The sequence below is a fragment of the Salvia hispanica genome, chromosome 4, assembly GCF_029641045.1.
Source record: "Salvia hispanica isolate PSC_SH4W2 chromosome 4, Shi_PSC_v1, whole genome shotgun sequence".
Lineage (NCBI taxonomy): Eukaryota > Viridiplantae > Streptophyta > Magnoliopsida > Lamiales > Lamiaceae > Salvia > Salvia hispanica.
This window is the reverse complement of record NC_142695.1, coordinates 41,175,225-41,193,925: the sequence shown is the minus strand read 5'-3', so window position 1 is coordinate 41,193,925 and position 18,701 is coordinate 41,175,225. Positions and strand designations below refer to the sequence as shown.

The 18,701-nt window shown below is 40.2% G+C and overlaps 2 protein-coding genes and 5 non-coding genes across 13 annotated transcripts; 1 reads left to right on the top strand and 6 right to left on the bottom strand.

The window, feature by feature from the left end:
• Positions 1–320: 320 nt before the first annotated feature.
• Positions 321–2,630, bottom strand: LOC125191820 (serine/threonine-protein phosphatase 7 long form homolog). Its single transcript, XM_048089242.2, has 4 exons — positions 1,778–2,630; positions 1,588–1,675; positions 1,097–1,516; positions 321–1,025 (listed from the first exon to the last, which is right to left on the bottom strand). The coding sequence occupies exons 1-4, from the start codon at positions 2,218–2,220 to the stop codon at positions 384–386; spliced, it is 1,593 nt and encodes a 530-aa protein (XP_047945199.2). The 5' UTR covers positions 2,221–2,630; the 3' UTR covers positions 321–383.
• Positions 2,631–4,281: 1,651 nt separating this feature from the next.
• Positions 4,282–4,404, bottom strand: LOC125197701 (small nucleolar RNA SNORD14). The gene has a single exon (XR_007172228.1). It is a non-coding gene; the product is annotated as a small nucleolar RNA SNORD14 (small nucleolar RNA).
• Positions 4,405–4,670: 266 nt separating this feature from the next.
• On the bottom strand, positions 4,671–4,757 carry LOC125197668 (small nucleolar RNA snoR116). Its single transcript, XR_007172200.1, has one exon. It is a non-coding gene; the product is annotated as a small nucleolar RNA snoR116 (small nucleolar RNA).
• Positions 4,758–4,813: 56 nt separating this feature from the next.
• On the bottom strand, positions 4,814–4,888 carry LOC125197670 (small nucleolar RNA snoR117). The gene has a single exon (XR_007172202.1). It is a non-coding gene; the product is annotated as a small nucleolar RNA snoR117 (small nucleolar RNA).
• Positions 4,889–6,759: 1,871 nt separating this feature from the next.
• Positions 6,760–10,248, top strand: LOC125194437 (mitochondrial succinate-fumarate transporter 1-like). 7 transcript variants are annotated; one of them, XM_089057646.1, is made up of 6 exons: positions 6,763–7,109; positions 7,194–7,630; positions 8,616–8,976; positions 9,075–9,165; positions 9,411–9,772; positions 9,861–10,248. In XM_089057646.1, exons 2-4 carry the CDS (start codon positions 7,238–7,240, stop codon positions 9,095–9,097), a joined length of 777 nt encoding a protein of 258 aa, XP_088913772.1. In that variant the 5' UTR covers positions 6,763–7,109; positions 7,194–7,237; the 3' UTR covers positions 9,098–9,165; positions 9,411–9,772; positions 9,861–10,248. The 7 variants fall into 7 exon arrangements, with proteins under 7 accessions (XP_088913769.1, XP_088913767.1, XP_088913768.1 ...); XM_089057645.1 differs by having other exon boundaries at positions 9,263–9,772; XM_089057643.1 differs by having other exon boundaries at positions 6,760–7,109; positions 8,616–9,165.
• Positions 10,249–17,218: 6,970 nt separating this feature from the next.
• Positions 17,219–17,342, bottom strand: LOC125197703 (small nucleolar RNA SNORD14). The gene has a single exon (XR_007172230.1). It is a non-coding gene; the product is annotated as a small nucleolar RNA SNORD14 (small nucleolar RNA).
• Positions 17,343–17,758: 416 nt separating this feature from the next.
• LOC125197669 (small nucleolar RNA snoR117) lies at positions 17,759–17,833 on the bottom strand. The gene has a single exon (XR_007172201.1). It is a non-coding gene; the product is annotated as a small nucleolar RNA snoR117 (small nucleolar RNA).
• Between the last annotated feature and the right edge of the window lie 868 nt (positions 17,834–18,701).

Genomic DNA, 18,701 nt, shown 5'->3' with positions numbered 1-18,701 from the left:
GGACTTTATTTACTACTAGACTTTATTTACTACTATTTTCATTTAGTTGGACTTTATTTACTACTATTTTCATTTAGTTGGACTTTATTTAACTTTATTTACTACTAGACTTTATTTACTACTATTTTGATTTAGTTGGACTTTATTTACTACTATTTTCATTTAGTTGGACTTTATTTACTACTATTTTCATTTAGTTGGACTTTATTTAACTTTATTTACTACTATTTTCATTTAGTTGGACTTTATTTACTGCTATTTTCATTTAGTTGGAATTTATTTACTACTAGACATTATTTACTATGGAAGAATGGATTAAAAATTAAACAAAATGTAGTTAAGTTGAATATCACAAATGTTTACGTCTAACAAACAACCACAAACTACTTGTAACCACTTGGTGTAAACTTGTTTGCAGCTACCCCTTTGGATGTACGCGAAGATGTTCTCCTAGTAAAGAATTTTGTTATAGTCCGCGCCAATCCTTTACTGGAGGAAGCTGCCTCTAAGTCCTTACGAGCTTTCTCCCCAGAGTCATGATGAGCCTTTGTGCGTGACTCGCGCCAAGTATCATCATCTGAAGCGGCCTCCTGTGCCTCATCTTCCTCAGCATCATCATCCACTTCAGCCTCATCCTCCTCCGGTGTTTGTAATCTGACTCCAAAATATTCATCCAGGTTAACATCAGCATAACAATCGGCACCCCTCATCTGTGAAGAGGATCCAGCATGCCAAGAAGCACGAGGTGGGTCACTGCATCCCGTGCCCAGCTGCGATAAACCTGCATCCCGTCTAGACCCCGGTCCGCCCATACGGACACCTCTCCTTCCTTCGCGCCTACCCTTTTGAATGATTGGTCTTGTAGTGTCAATCGCTGATCGCTGGGTAGGCACAAAATCTAGACGATCAGCCTCCCCACATGTTCTCATACAAGACGACACCATGTTCAGAGCACGTTGGATGTCCGGATGATATGTCGTCTCAGATCCATTAAGGCAATGGTAGACATTGACCAACGTCTCCATCTGCACATAACAAAGTCATTTTAGTAATGATAATGCATTATAAACACAATGATAAAAAAAAAACTTATTACCATCATCGTATGTGTAGAGGTAGTCTCATGGATGCCTGGCTGGCCATGGATGCCGGGTCTAGTAATGTAAGTTACAGTGATGGTCCGAAACCAATTCATGTAGTCCGTATTCGAGGCTTCTGGATACACTCGTTGTTCTATTTCTCCCCGGTTACTCCAATATTGGATGTAGTTAGCATGATGAGCTACCCAATTTGTGGTTGACTTACCTCGCCGCGTACTGTCCCATCTCTCAAACACGTGGAATCGAGTCTCATTAGGAAAAATATGTTGGGGGAAGCCAAACTGTCGCGTAACCCGATGACCCCAATGCGGCTCCACAATATGATAGCAAATGAGGTAGTTAGTGCATCCCCAAACATTCATCCCACGCTTGCACTCATCTGGTAGAGGACGACCCAAATACGGCTCCCAAATAAACTGAAAGAAAAAAGGTTAATAAAAGTAAAATTTTCAAGAAAGGAGATTATGAAATATTTTAAAAGTGGCACCTGATTGTCATGCAAATGAGCCAACTGTTCCCTATAATAACTTTGGACATGTAGCGGCGCTCTACTCACATTCAATCGCCCCCTCCAACTAATTATTCCAAAACAATAATTCATTATTCCAAATAATACGAAAAAATTATAATCACGTGATATAGCTAAGTTATTGACAAAGAATAAAGATTTAACTTACATTATGCCACAAGGTGTCGTACCATCATACTCAACCCTATCAACAATCTCGGGTCGAATATTGGGTATCCTCTCCCAAGCCCACATCTGTAGAAGGGCCAATGGGCCACCGATATCTTTCCTCTTTTGACATGAAGCTTCACAAAGATAGTGATATAAAGTGGCAAGCGCTGCTGCACCCCAACTCAGTTGTGAACACTGATCCTCGTCAACTAGTAACAAAATATGGTGGAAGGGAATTTTTCTCCCCGAAGTGTCTGGGATGATCAAACAGCCTAGCAGGAGTAGTACAAATATACGTGCATGCTGCATGTAATAATGCTCAGGTAGATCGTCGTCAAGACGGTGGCGAACAACATCCTTCAGTGTAGAGGCATTAAATCCTCCCAACTTCAACTCAGCCTGACTTGGTTCGATACCCAAAAGCGACAAACACGTTTCCATCCAGTACTGCCTCGGGTAGTTCACTTGTGGAAGGATAACTGGTTCACCATCGACCCTTAAACCCAAAGCACCTCGATATCCTGAAGGGTCACTGTAGCTTCACCAACTGGAAGGTGAAACGTGTGTGTCTCAGGACGCCACCTCTCAATCAATGCCCCGATAAGTGAAACGTCCAACATTTTCGGTTTTCCACAGTGGTATATGCCACCAAACCCCATCCGCTCTATATGCCCCAACACACGGTCATGCATTTGAGCTTGAAAAATGTTATTATCCAATTTGCGCGGTTGGAAGGGGTCTGTATCATTCTCAGAGATTATGCTTTCGGTTATGTGATACGGTTGCAAGTAAAGTACGCTCGGGTCTTCGGGACCACAATACAAAGGATCCTCCCCAGTTGATGATGATGCCATTGCTATATATACATTAATTAAATTTTGTTAGCATTGAACATGCACAATAACATACTACTAGGAAAATCTAAATTGAAATAAGTAAATTTATGCATCAATTTAATTTCCAATTCCACCATTGTTCTATTTGCATTGCCTAATAAAGAATTAATGCATGATAATGTGTCACAATCTACATGCTACAATTAAAGAATCAATTCATATATACAAAGAATGCACAATAACCCAATTCCACCATTGTTCTATTTGCATTTGCATTTCTTGTTTCAATTCTTGCAAAAAAACCCAATTATATACAAACCCTAGGGCAAAGGGGAAACATGGATAGAGAGAGAGATATAAATACCGTGGAGGAGGCAGAAGGTCGGCGGCGGCCGCGGCGGCAGAACGTCGGGGGCGGCGGCAGATCGGCGGGAGGGGCGGCGGCAGATCGATGGAGGCTGGAAGTTCGCTTCTGCCCGATTCCGTTCTGGTAGGGAATTATATTTAGGTGAAATACGCATTCTTAGAATGCGTTTTTAACTGTGGTGTTTCACTTTCTGTTTTGACTGCCGAAATCAAGTAGTTGCGCATTCTAGGAATGCGTATTACCCATTTCCAGAAAAAAAAAAAAAAAAACTAGCCTATTGGTGGAACCATTTTTGTAGAAGACCCCATTTATAGAATTTAGCCTTTCTTTATCTCTCTACTTTAATACATACATCCATCTTCTCTCTCCAATTAAATACTTTAACCAATAACTCCTAAACCCCGTGCCGGCTAAGCAATGTGTCATCTTAGCCGGGACGAAGGGAGTATTTCACTTTAGTAGACTTGGCTAGTTTATTTTCTATTGTACCGTATTTCATTTATTTGTGTAATAATTTTCATTATAAATTTAAATTAAAAAATAATTTATATAATTTTTATATGAGTTTCTTAATATTTGAATAAATATAAAATTTATATTGATTGAAAGTATATGAAAAAGAAAATATATACCGATGTTGAGTTGGGGTCATTGATAGAAGTAAAAGTTCTAACAAGTTAGGGGTTGTATATGTGGATAAAAGAGAAATGAGTATTTTATTCAAAAATTGACTGGGATGAGGTTGGGTGAGTAGCACCAATGAGGATAGTCTCATATTAAAACATTCTCACAAGAGAATACACTTTCTAATTTTGTTTTCTCTCTACTAAGGCGAGCCTTACCCCTCTTATTAAAAAAACTATTACTCCTCCCCCCATAAGAATATGAACTCTATAATTTTTAAACATTCTCACAGAGAATACATTTTTTAATTTTGCTTTTACACTCTAGTGAGGTGAGACTTCCCTCTCGTACTTGAAAATTTATATATTAAAACTCGTGCTAAACTCAAATAACCTATTTCTATGGAACAAATGGAGTATTAAAAAAGCGTTGGAGTTATTACACAAGGAGTACATTAAAAGGTAGCAAAACAAAAACGAAAAAAAAAGAATAACTAAAGGAAAAATTAAAAGCATTAGGACAAGAAAATTCGTGAGCAGTGTGAATGTATCATAGATCGACATCTCAATGGAATGTGCTAAAAATTTTATAATCAAACAACGATAGTAAAAGCGAATAATTAAAAAAAGTTTATAGATTTGGGTTTGAATGGAATAAAATTTTGAAATAAGAGAGCAGATCAGACATCCAAGGAAGGAAAAAGCAGCATATGCTCTCAAGCCTGGCGAAGGCGAAAGCACTTAGGCGGCCACTGCGAATGTTTTGAGAAACAAGCCTTTCATTTTAGCATCATTGCGCCCTAATATCTCAAAATTAAATCATCGGTTACTACTGAATGGACTACATAATAACATAGTAATATAGACGCATCTGAATGCATTAGCTCAAGGGAAAATAAGCCAATGCCAGAATCTCAGCACCCTGTGAATTTGCTGTCGGCAACGTACAGCGCTGAAAACACCATTGAATACAATGCACCAGCGACTCTAAAACATTGCCTTTTTATTGGAACAAAAACTGACTTGAAAGTAAACACAACATAGAAAAAATAAGATCAAATCGAAAGGCTCAGAATAGTTAGTAATTCGCATCAACAAGCCAATTACGATGGTTCTCATAGTTTGATGGTATATGTTTCGACATCACCGCCTATCACCAAAGAAATCACAATCCGAGTAACAAAAATTCCGAATAAAAGTATGAATTTCGGCCTCAGAAACAATCGAGATCGATACATCAAGGAAATCAGATGGTACGGACAATTCTCTGTGCATCACCGGCCAAATAAATATTGATGATAAATTTCTTCTCTATCACAACAGACTCACTCACAAACATGATAAGTAATTGTATTTGGCGACAGAGTAGAATTGGAGCAGGTGATCTCGTTGTGATGATTTGGTTGAAGTCCCCTGATTGGTATTTAAAACTTTAAGCCAGAAACCCTAATTGTGTATTTGGACATAAATACCCTTGGATATATGGGAGTGGATCCCTGCTGTCGAGAAAAGAGAAAACACACCGGGGGGGCAGCTGTGCTAATAATGGACGGCGTTTTGTGGGAAGTTTCACAAATTTTACTAATATTATTCAAACCAGATTCATTAAGTAATCCAAGTGATTTATATTGAGCATTCAAATATTCCACCGTCCACACCCACCACTTTCTCCTCATGAAATAAAACAATTCTTTGCTAAATACTCTATCCGTTCCAAATAATTCGTCTCAGTTTTCCATTTTGGTCCGTCCCACATAATTTGTCCCACTTCATTTTTATCATTTTTAGTAGTGGACCCCATATTTCACTAACTCATTCCTACTCACATTTTATTATAAAACTAATATATAAAGGTAGGACTTACATTCCACTACCTTTTTCAACCCATTTTTCATTACAATTCTTAAAACCCGTACCCGGTCAAAGTGACCCGAATTATCTGGGATGGAGGGAGTATGTTTTTTCTATATGGAACGTTTATTTTACTAATTAGAATTTCAATTTTTTAATTAAGTTGCATCATGATTAGCTATAATTGAAAGTTAAATAAATTTAATCATACGATTAACTACAACTTAGCTATAATAATTATAGCTAATCAGGATTTGCGTTAGTATGCTAACTAATATACAATAATAACTAATAATTTTCACTTAGAGCATATTCAGTTGGAGGACTTCTCCGACGCCCTTCCGTCGCCCTTTTTAAATACACCTCCTGCCACGTCATAAGGATTTCCCACCCTCATGCCACGTCATAAGGATTTCCCACCCTCATGCCACGTCATAAGGACTTCCACTGCACAATCCGTCCTTCCCATCTCCTTCCCGCGCAGACTTCCCATAATTAAAAAATATTCACAAATTCACAAATATTCAATTTACGTTACGAATTAAAATTTCAACGAGCCGTATATATAGAGTTTTTTAAAAAAAATAAATTTAAAAATCGGACGTACGCGGCGGACGTCCGCGCCTCGCCACAATGGCGGACATCCGCCCGCCCTTCCCGTGTCCTCACGCGTCCGCGTCCTCCCCTCCGAGCCACAATGGCGCCCTTCCCCGGTGGACTTCCCCGAAGCCTATCCGAAGGGCGACGTGAAGTCCGCCATTGGAGATGCTCATATGTGTATTAAAATTATCAATACAAGGTTATAATTATATCAATACATGGAAATTCAAATATCAACACAACATGGAAATTCAAATATCAACACAAAGACATAAGTTTATCAACACAAGAAGATTTATAAATTTATTTCTTTGTGTTGATATTTATAATATACAAAATTAATATTAGTTATTAGTTATTACTGTATTTTAGTTAGTATTTGATCACAGACGTATGATTATATTATAATTGAAAGTTAATAAGTTTAAATTTAAAATAACTTTCCAAATTTGATGATTTTTTAGTTAAAATGAATTATAACTAGTAATTGTAATTGATAACTCTGCAACCGATTAGCTATAACTATAATTCTAAATAATATTATATTAATTTGTCATAATATTAATAGTTAAATAGTATCGTGATGCAACTGAATTAAAAAAATTGAAATTCTAATTAGTAAAATAAACGTTCCATATAGAAAAACATACTACTACTATTCAGCAAAGAATTGATTTATTTCATGATGAGAAAGGGGCGGGTGTGGACTGTGGCCGGTGGAATATTTGAATACTCAATAAAAATCACTTATTTATGGATTACTTAGTGCTGAATCTGGTTTGAATAATAAAATTTGTGAAACTTCCCACAAAACGCCGTCGTATTATTAGCACAGCTGCCCCTGCTGTGTTTTCTCAACAGCAGGGGATCCGCTCCCGGCGGGCGTCGCCGCCTACACCGGCAATTCTCTCGGTTACTGCTTCTCTTTTTCTCCTACGTCTCCTTTTTTCTTCTCGCCATTATCTCAGATCTCTCTCGGTATCACGCCCCACCGCAATTGTTGCAGCCACTGCATTCAGCGTCTGGACTCGCCGCCGTCACCCACTGTTCCTGGTAAGATATCATTCTCTTAATTTTGATTTCTTTTTTTTCAAATTTGTAAAAATAAACCCAATATTTTGGTGTTCAAATTTTTAGAAACCGAAAGATATCCACAGATCGTCGGTGGTGCTCCAAATCCGATGGTGGAGCAACAGGAGAAGCAGCCCAAATCCATCCCGCCCTACATGAAGGCTGTGTCCGGCTCATTCGGCGGCGTAGTCGAAGCCTCGTGCCTGCAGCCAATTGACGTCATCAAAACCCGCCTCCAGCTCGACCGCACCGGTTCGTACAAGGGGATCCTCCACTGCGGTTCCACCATCGTCCGCAACGAAGGCGTCCGCGCATTGTGGAAGGGCTTGACTCCTTTCTCTACGCATTTGACGCTAAAATACGCGCTCCGGATGGGCTCCAATGCTTATCTTCAGTCAGCCTTCAAGGACTCCCAGACGGGGGAGCTTAGCCACCATGGCCGATTGTTGTCTGGATTCGGTGCCGGAGTGCTCGAAGCTCTCGTTATTGTCACTCCATTTGAGGTTAATTCGAATTACTTGGGGATTTTAGCCACTTCTGCTTAATTGTTGAATTTGATTGCATTCCGTTGAATTGAGAGTAGTTGAATGCATATAATTGAAAATTGATTTATCATAATACCTATTTGAAGATCAAATATTATTTCCTCTATCTCTGCAGGAGTGCAGGTTATGGTACATTGGTAGTTTAGGTTTTGCTGCTGCAAACATTTTGCAGTTGATGTGCTTTTCAGATTGCAGCTAAGTTTTTCTTAGAATTGTACTGAACTTTTTGACTCGGAGTTTACAAAGAAATGTTTAGTTTACAAAGAAATTAGGAAGATGGATCTCTACACGTTTTTTACACTTTTTTTTTTATCTGTTTATATTTAAAAAGGGACTTCAACTTCAAAGTATTAATTTTTAAACAGTATTTTTGAACTATGTTTAGTTCACTAAAACATAGTTCAAAAATTCTCCAAATGACACAGATTAGTGTATTAAGTAGATAGATAACAAAGTAAGAAAGAGAAAAAAGTAGATAGAACAGAGTAGAAAGTGATAAGAGTAGAGGGAATAAAGTAAGAAAAAGTAAAGAGTGAGAAAAGTGTTAATTATTACTCATATGGAAATGACTAAACTATGAGGGTACTCACAAAATGGAAAAATGACTCAACTATGAGGGAACAGAGGGAGCATGATTTATTGTAACTGGATGTGTACTTTTGTTGTCATTCAATATTTGCCTTTGATAATTGAAAATATACTGCAGTGCTCTCCTTCTTCTGTTAACAGATAACTGAATATCCAGTGTTATCATTATCATTGTCTGCTTCAGTCCGTCCTGCCCTTTTTTCGTGCTTGTTTACAGTAATTGTGTGACTTTCAAATTCTACCTATTTGGTTTGTTTCCCATGAGTTGAAATGTAGCATGAGGCGATCATCTAAGTCTGTTCATTCAAACTTGTTCTCAGTAGCTAGAAAGTTGAACGCGCTTGTTCAAATGCAGGTAGTGAAAATTCGACTGCAGCAGCAGCGAGGATTGAGTCCCGAACTCTTCAAGTACAAGGGACCTGTACATTGCGCTCGTATGATTGTCCGTGAAGAAGGGTTGCGTGGTCTGTGGGCTGGAGCTTCCCCAACTGTGATGCGTAATGGAACAAACCAGGCTGCCATGTTTAGTGCTAAAAATGCATTTGACGGGTTATTGTGGGGGAGACGCGAAGGTGATGGGAAAATCCTCCTACCTTGGCAATCTATGATATCGGGATTTCTTGCTGGAACTGCTGGTCCAGTATGTACTGGGCCCTTTGATGTTGTGAAAACAAGGCTCATGGCTCAAAGCAAATCGAGCGGGTTGAAATACAGAGGTATGTTTCATTGTATCACAACTATATATGCTGAGGAGGGAATTCTTGCATTGTGGAAAGGATTATTGCCAAGGTTAATGAGGATCCCACCTGGACAGGCAATCATGTGGGCTGTGGCTGATCAGATAACTGGATTTTACGAGAGGCGATACCTACAAGCCTATTGAGCATTCTGTAATTCACTTGGAGGTGAAAGTTTCAGTGTTTTTGATGCCCTTTTTAGCTCGTGGGGAACTGAGTATATTCTTCGTTCTACATATTTAGCTTTTACTTTATACATTTGTAGGACATTCCTTATGTTATACTAGCGTCTATATTTGGAGAGCAATGGTGAAATGCTTAGCATCAACGAAATTGACGGGTGTTAGAATTTCTGCTGGATTTGATTCATTGAAATATGTAATTCATTTTAGTAATTTGGATGATTTTATTAGAACTCGAACTGGAAATGCTGGAATAGGTAGTGGCTTTGGAAGTATAGGAGAGATTTCGGGCTGTTCACCTGTTGCTGCTAAAGGCACAGAAGCTGGCTCTGTAAGCCGAGAAAACATTGCTTATGGCCATGGGGACTATAGCTTTGTTAACAGAGCAAGTTATAACAGAGAAAATGAAGGCATTGCTGGCTCTGCATCTTTTTATTCTACGCCAAATAATATTTACGAAGAGAACTACAGGAACTTGTATGAAGACTCGTTTAATGGGGATGAGGCCTGGCGTTCTTCATCGCAAGAGCTTGAGGTCGCATCTGAAACTGCAGCTGGTTATGCTGGTGGTTATAGTGTTAGATCAGATAGAGGTAAGCATCGGATTCAATCTCCACTCGCTATATAAGCATAAGAATTTGACAGATGCTCACAAGTTTCTCTACTGTTTAATTGTGAAAGGGATCGCAGCCTAGGAAATTTTACATACATGAAGATTATATGTACAAGGTGAAGCAAAATATACGGAGGACCATCATGCTGGAGATATGGTTACTCGTAGAGTGCATTCGATATAGCTGTACTTATTCAAGTGAATTGGTTAGCATGAGCAGTCAAGAATAGTTTTCTGTAAGGTCTGAAACTGCGTTACTTTTTATAGGTTCTGTTTCTTTTTTGTGAATTGCTTGAATGCATCGCTCATTTACATTGGTCTTGCCGACGGGGGGGTTTCTGTAAGGTTTGTTATAATCGTTTCAGTATCTTGCTGTCTGAATATTACTAGTAAGTACTGTACATCTTATTTAACATTCATTTCAAGGAAGTTAATTGTATTATGTTTACTCTTTTATTGTAGCTTCTCTTTCTAATTTTGATGTGACATGCTGACTTTAACACATAAAATTATGTAGATTTTATTATATATTTAGAATATATAAATAATTCTGAAATAGCACATAATCATAACAAAATTGTAAAGGTTGGATGGCGCAAGAATTTATACAGAAATCGCTGAATTGAAATTCAAATCAGATTTTAAACATAAAGTCGTTTATGTTTATGGTCATGTGGTAATTTATATGTTTTGAATTATGGCAGAAATACACGTAACATTATGTACACACATCAGCATGCCACGTTGAAGCTCTGTTGAATTTTTGGCTCCAGGAAGTGATACAAATGAAATGACGAATTGAAGTCTTGTAAAGCTGAAAAACGCCACAATTTTCCTTTAGGACAAGTAATCTTTTTTTTTAAAGGATTTTTCATGTTTTATTTTCAGCTTCCACCTTAGAGCACTCCCAATGGCACTCCCTTATTTCTCCCTAACTCCTGCCACATCAGCGCCACATCAGCATCACATTTTATTCCCAGTTTTTAGCCAACTGCTACATTGGTTTCTCCCTTATTTCTCCCTAACTCAACATTTCATTTTTACATTATTATTTTTTATATTATTTAATTTTCCCTACAAATGTATTTAATAAATAGACTAATAATGAACAATTCATCGTTGTATTAATCATTGGAAAATATAATACAACGAGAAAAAAAAACTACAAATAAAAAACGCAAATAAACAAAGATTTAAAAAAAAAAAACTAAGACGGAGGGGCCGGAGGGGCGTCGGGATCGAGGCCCATCGTAATCTGCAGGCTTTGGATGCATTTCCAGAGGGCCGCCTTTTCTTCAGGGGTCCCGCCGCCGGTGAAGTACAGCGTGTACATCTGCGTCAGATTGGCGACATTGCTCGAATAAGTGGCTTTTTCTAAGTCGATGTGGGGTTCCGACTCGACTTCCGACGTTGTGCCCTTCCCCTTCCGCCTCCCCTTCGCCTTCTTCGCTCCCTCCGGGCGCTCGTGCGGACCATCCCCACTCAAGTCGATGTGGGTCGCGCTCCCCTCGCTCTCCGAAACGCTAAGTCGCGAGCGCACCGATTTCCCGTGCAGCGCGACGTGCATCCCCGTCCAGAATTTGGGGAGATCCTTCAGCTTATCGTAGATGTTCCAATACTTGAACCCCTTCGACAAGTACTTGCCACAATACCTCTGCATGGCCTCATCTCGGACCATATGCTCGTTCTGGCCACTGGGCATGTTCGCCAACAAGTTAGAATAAATACCGTTGAAGTGGCCGCAGTCCCTCATGAGGCGCTCCCAATGCCGACGGATCGCCTCGCTGCCATGGTCCTTCATTGAGGCAGTCTTGTGGCTCCTGTACTTCGCGGCAACCCGCTCCCAGAATATGATCTCAGTCTGGTAGTTGCTGCGCTCCGCGTTCTGTGATGTGTCCGCCCAGCAGGTGGCTATCAGCTCGGACTCTTGCAGAGTGTAAGTAGTCCTTACCCGCTTCGGCCTCTCATCGGAACCCGTATCAGTCGCAGCCGACGACGCCGGCGCCTTCCCCCTCCCGCTCCTAGAAGGCAGCTCGGTGGGCGTTTCTTCCATATCAAAGTCCTCCGCGCTCAGTGTCGCGGCCTGAGATTCTTGGTCGCCTGGGGTTGATCCGGGGGTGTCGAACTGGGGCCGATACACATCGTCGGCTGGAGAGGGCATTCTGCCGGCGGAGTTGAAGTACGGAGAAAGTCTCCGCGCCGGAGGAGTCTGCAAAGGAGACGGACACGCGTATGGAAGTTGGCCGGGAGGAGAACCCATCGCCAACAACGAGTGCATCCACTGCTCGTTTGCTTCATCCGTGTTGGGAATTTGTGAACTCGACTCTTTCCCCTTACCCTTACCCTTACCCGAGCGGGAATTTTTCTTCCAAAAGCTCATAATTTTTGGAAGATTGATGAAGATTGAAGATTGGGAGAAGAGATTGAAAATGGAGAGAATGAAGATTGTGGGTGATGAATGGAGGAAGTGGAGGAAATATTTATAGGGGTGGGATGTAAAAATAGCCGTTGGGCCGAAAAAAAAAAAAAAAAATTTAAATATCGCCGATTTATCGCCGAGCGTCGCCCACAGTGGCCGGCGATCGCTCGGCGATAATCCGGCGAAAAAACGCCGCTTGGCGAAATAACGGTAGGATTATCGCCGAATTATCGCCGATTTCACCACAACGGCCGGCGATAATCCGACGATGTTCGGCGATTTTTCGCCGGATTTTCGCCACCCCCATTGGGAGTGCTCTTATAATTTGGACAGAGGTTATTACCTTTTAATTGGGCTTCTTAATTTTATATTTAATGTGTTTTCTAAATTAACGAAAAATGACAAATCACTAGCTTTAACTTTAAGCCATAAAAGATGTAGGAGTGTCCACTATGAGAGCATCCATAATAAGAATAGGTCAGCCATAGGCCAGCTACTCTCTCTCCTTGCCACGTCAGCACCACTAAAAATCCACCTGTCACGTCAGCATTTACTCAAATAGGCCAGCCATAAGCTAGCCGCAATAAAAATAATTCAAAACAACTACATTTACGGAATTAAATTTACGATTAAATTACGGAATTAAATTTACGAGACATATACGGGAAAATTTATTAATTGCATTTAAAAAAATAAATTACATAATAAAGAAAAAAAACTATTGCCGTGCGGTCTTTCGTGCCCACAACTCTTCAATTATATCATTTTGGAGTTGAATATGAGCATCCACTTGGCGCATGTCGGCATATTCCTGGAGGCGGCCGACTTCATCGAGAGGTACCCCATGTCGTACGCTGGGGGTGGCCGTTCCGTGGCTTGGACCAGCTTCATCGTCATTGGCCCAAATAGTCAGTTGTACGCCTTCGTCTTCGACGATCATGTTGTGCATGATAATGCAGGCGTACATTATATCAGCAACGCATTTGACATCCCACAAACGCGTTAGACCCTTAATTGCCGCCCATCGACATTGGAGCACACCAAGTGCGCGATCCACGTCCTTGCGCGCCGACTCCTGCCGTTCCGCAAAGTAGGCCTTCTTGTCATCCGCCGCGTGCCTAATCGTCTTCACAAAGACATGCCACCTAGGGTATATCCCATCCGCCAAGTAGTAGTTCATATCATGCCGGTTGTCGTTGGCCACAAATGAGACGGCTGGACCGATGCCCTGACACTTCTCGTTGAAGAGGGGCGACGAGTTGAGGACGTTGAGGTCGTTGTTCGACCCGACTACCCCAAAATACGCATGCCAGATCCACAGCCGGTAATCAACTACGACCTCGAGGATCATCGTGTGATTCTTTCCCTTGTAGCCGGTCGTGTAGGCCCCTTTCCAGGTAGTTGGACAGTTCTTCCACTCCCAATGCATACAATCTATGTTGCCTAACATCCCGGGGAACCCATGTTGCTCCCCGTGCATCTGCATCAGATTCAATCTTGGGGGGGGGTAGGGCTTCGAAGGTACTGCTCACCGAAAATTTGAATCACGCCCTAACAGAAAAACTTCAGACATTCCAGAGAAGTCGTCTCACCAATGTGGAGGTACTCATCCCACATGTCTGTCGCGCCTCCGTAGGCCAACTGCCTGATTGCCGTCGTACACTTTTGGATAGGGGTGTGGCCGGGTCTGCCAGCCGCATCGTGCTTGAAGCGGAAATAAAGATATCGACGCTCCAAAGCGTCAACGATACGCATAAATAACTCCCTGCACATTCTAAAACGCCGCCTGAACATGGTTGCTGGAAACCGCAGGTCCGGAGCGAAGTAGTCGTCATATAACCGCTGATGTGCAGCTACGTGATCCCGATCAATCACTGCTCGGCGGTGGACAACCGGTGGAGGGCGAGGTACCGCCTGCTGTTCGACCCTTCGCATGTACCGCTCTAGCTCGCGGTTCATGTAGGCCTTCATAGCCTCGTTCATCTGCTGTTCGTACTCCTCATTATCCCCACCACTACCACCACTACCACCAGTGCTACCACCCGCGTTACTCATCGCTCGATGTTGCTCTTGTACAGAAATTTAGAGAGAGAAAACTCGTTAAAACAAGTGGTGCAAATGAAAATGAAACTAAAATCGCGTATATATAGGTTTTCAAAAAAAAATTTTTAAAAAAAAACGAAAATTGGCGCCGGCTGATCGCTGGCCGATCGGCACGCCACAATGGCGGCCAGCGCACGCGAATCGGCTAGCCCACGCCGATTTTCTCGCTGATTCTCGGCTGGCCGGTTGCAATAGTTCGACTAGCCGACCGGCTAGCGATGCGAATCGGCTAGCCGCTATTGTGGATGCTCTAAGGCACCACGGCCGCCATTTGGATGAGGTTATTACCTTTCAATTGAGCTTCTTAATTTTATGTTTTACATATGTGTTTTTTAAGTTCATGGAAAATGACAAATCACACTAACTTTGGCTCTAAACCATGGAAGACGTAAGAGTGTCCAATATAGGGGCGTCGCGGCACCTATTGCACGTCGAGGATGAGCATGATAGCCTATTGCACGCCGCCGACCGCCACAACACCGTTTTTCGTTTTCTTAATTTATTTCTATAAATACAATTTATTCCTCATTTTTTGCCCAATTAAAATATATCAATAGTTGATAAAATAAGTGATTTGTGGTTGTGGCGTGGCCGGATAAGTTTTTTATGGTTGTGCCGCTTTAGACACTCTAACAAGTCATTTTCTTTACCCTATTAGTATCACTTTCAGGTGTAACCTTTTAGTGAAATTAATACCATGTATGTCAATTTTATAGTACATTATTACATTGCAATTTCTTTTTAATGTTTAATTGATTTTTTTTCACATAGGTAATGCGTAACACTGTTAAGTTATAACTGAGTGAATCTTTTATATAATAAGTGATCCGTTACTTCACCTATTATACAAAATTAAAATCAAAATAAAAGGTTGCTTGAATTGTTACCAACGTACAACTAGGGGTGGGGTAGGAATACAGATATCTGATATTGGGTTTACCCGTACTTAACTCGATATCTGATATTGGGTGTTATTGAGGTGTAGATGCACAGTTTGAGGACTACTGCATAGCGGACGAGCAATACAGGGATGATGAGCTGATGTACGCAATGAAGTGGGCGTGCAGCAACGGGGCAGAGTGCAGCGCTCTTGAAGAGAATAAGCCGTGCTTCTACCCCAACACCACCAAGGACCACGCCTCTTACGCATTCAACAGCTACTATCAGAACACCAAGCACATTGGAGGCAGCTGCTACTTCATCGCTGCTGCACTTTTGACCGCTCTTAATCCAAGTAACTGTTTCTTCTCCACGTCTTAGATCTGAAACCATTTCAAAGTTTTGCAAAAGATAAACTAGATAAGATCTGAGTGATACTGCTAGCTGTTTGAATGATATACCTAAACATATTGGACTTGTTCAGTAACCTCTTTGGTTTTATTCATACGGTTGTTAATTTTTTTTATACTACTAAGAAGTGTGACTTATTTTTTAGTGCACATGGTGCAGGTCATGACTCATGCGTATGCTTCCGCCTCCTCACACAAAAGTGGTGCCCAAAGTAGCAGCTCCTGCTTTCCATCAAGGCCGGTCTTTAGGGGTCTTCAATCTTGATTTTAGCTAATGAGGCATCCAACGTGTATAACTAAAGTTGATTAGTTAATGATAATGAGACTACATTTCACGGTACTCACGGCTGCGGCCGCATATAAGATATTTGATTTTTGACTATTTTGCTCACCCTTATTTGAATTCTAGACTGACTATTTTACTCACCCTTATTTGAATTCTAGTATATCAAATATAAGTTGAGTACCAATAGGACAAATAAATAATTAAAAATAATACATGAAAATTTTACAACACTATTATTAGGCGCTGGTATTTTCACGGATAATTCTTCACACCCCTTCGGTTTAGGCGTGATTCTTCGTAGTTTTGTTCTTATTCCAAGGTGATGATAATTACAAAAGACCAAAGTCACATGGAATAGGCCCCATAGATCTTGGTAAATAGAGCATCACAAGGGAATCCTATCAAGAAAATAAAATTACACAAATTTTAGTATGCAACTGATAAAATAAGAATGAATAGAGTAAGAGATAAAGACTACCTTAGTCCCATTTTTTCATTTTAGTTTGTCCGCAAATAGGGAGTCCCGGTTCACTTATGGTAATATGGTCACACTACCTTTCTTGACATTTATTAAAACTCTGCCCATAAATATTACTTCTAATGGTAGAAGGAGGGAGCAGTTTTAATAGATTATTGAGGTCCACATTAATATTTATATGTTTAAAGCTTTCCACGTTTAGTAATCAATCAAATTTTATTGGACCAACCAGTGTATTTTTCTTAGACAGACCCAATATTTTAAAATCAAACTGATAAGTGAAATGGCGAATCCACTGAATCGACGTGGAATTAGTATTACAATTATAACCATTCAATTTAGTTATTTGTAAAGTTGAGAATATCTCAAATGGGCATGTGGTCTAGTGGTTGGGAAGGGGGAGCCGTGTCGTTCTGAGAGCATTCACGTTGGAGGGGGAGCCGTGACACACTCAGAGGCGCACTGGGGAGGGGCATCTCAACGCCCATTGTGGACGAACAAGCTGCAACAACAGAGGGGTGAATATTCATTTTGCATTTTAAATTCAGCGATTAGAATTTATTTTTTATAGTAAAAATATATTTCAAATTCAAATGTTAATTTATGTCATTTTTATGTATTTTAATTCCAATTATCAATCTCTACGTTTCAGAGATTTCAAGATAGTACCACATATTTAGTCAATTAGAAAAACTATAGTAAACAAAAAATAATTAGTGAATGATGAGTAAAGAGGCCACCGAAGACTTCTCAAAGTCAATGACATTACGATTACTTTTTTTTTTAATCAAAATAATCTTAAATTTAAGTTTCAATTGATCAAAAATTTTAAAAATGAAATAGTGAGAGAGCAGCTCAGACATCCAAGGAAGGAAAAATGCAGCATATGCTCTCAAGCCTGGCGAAAGCGAAAGCACTTAGGCAGCCACTGCGAATGTTTTGAGAAACAAGCCTTACGTTTTAGCATCATTGCGCACTCCATCTGAATAAGAAACTGATCAAATAATTTGCAAAATAAGGGACTAATTAAAATAAAACAGTTGTAGGTAGATTTTAGGCGCATCTGAATCTGAATGCAAAAGCTCAAGGAAAAATAAGCCAATGCCAGAATCTCAACACCCTGTGAATTTGCTATCGGCAACGTACAGCGCTGAAAACACCATTAAAATACAGTGCACCAGCGACTCTAAAACGTTGCCAATCAAATGGAAAAAGAAAAGCTGAAGTCAAAGCAAGCTATATAGGAAACAAAAGATCAAATCACAAGGCTTCAGAATAGTTAGTAATTCGCATCAACAAGCCAAATAACAAGGCTTTCATAGTTTGATGGTATCTATTTAGATTTTAGAGAAAATCACAATTAAAGTCTAAAAAATAAAACTAGTTAGAAAGAGCCTCAGAAACAATCGAGATTGATACATCAAGGAAATCAGATGGTACGGACAATTCTCTGTGCATCACCGGCCAAATAAATACTAGTATTAAAAATATTATACTACTTACGATTAGTTTGTTGAAGAAGGTGATCTCCTGCGGAACCGAAGAGGGGATGATTGGTATTTAAAGCTTTAGGAAAGAAACCCTAATTGTCTATTTGGACATAAATACCCTTGGATGTACACATTTTGGGCTTCATCGAGTCTTTCATTCTTTGAGTTTTGACTTTTGACCCGATTGGAAAAACTATAATACTCCAAATCATTATAAGAGCATCCGCAATGGGCGGCTAGCGACCGGCTAGCCGATTCATCGCGCTGGCCGATCGGCTAGCCGAACCATTGGAGTCGGCCAGCGCGAAATCGGCGAGCCGATCGGCGTGGGCTGGCCGATGCGCTGGCCGCCATTGTGGCGGTCCGATCGGCCAACGCCGAATTTTGTTTTTTTTTAATTTTTTTTAAATTCTTTTTTTAAAAAAAATTTAATTCTTTTTTTTTTATTTTTGAAAAACTATATAAACCCGATTTTCTCCATCTCTAAATTTCTGTACAAGAGCAACATCTAGCGATGGACAACAACAACTAGCCCAATACAAAATACCCCCGTTCGGCTAGCGGCAAAGTATAACAGATTCAAGGTGGCTCGTGTGTGGAAGCCCGGATTTTTTTTATTATGTTATTTTTATGATTTTTAGTTAATGTACTTTTTTTTGTATAAATAAAATTAATGAATTTTCTCGTATATGTCTCGTAAATTTAATTACGTATTTTAATCGTAATTTTAATTCCGTAAATGTAGTATATTTTGAATTATTTTTATTGCACCTGGCCTATAGCTGGCCTAAATCTGATGTGGCAGGTGGATTTTTTAGTGTTGCTGACGTGGCAGGGGAGAGAA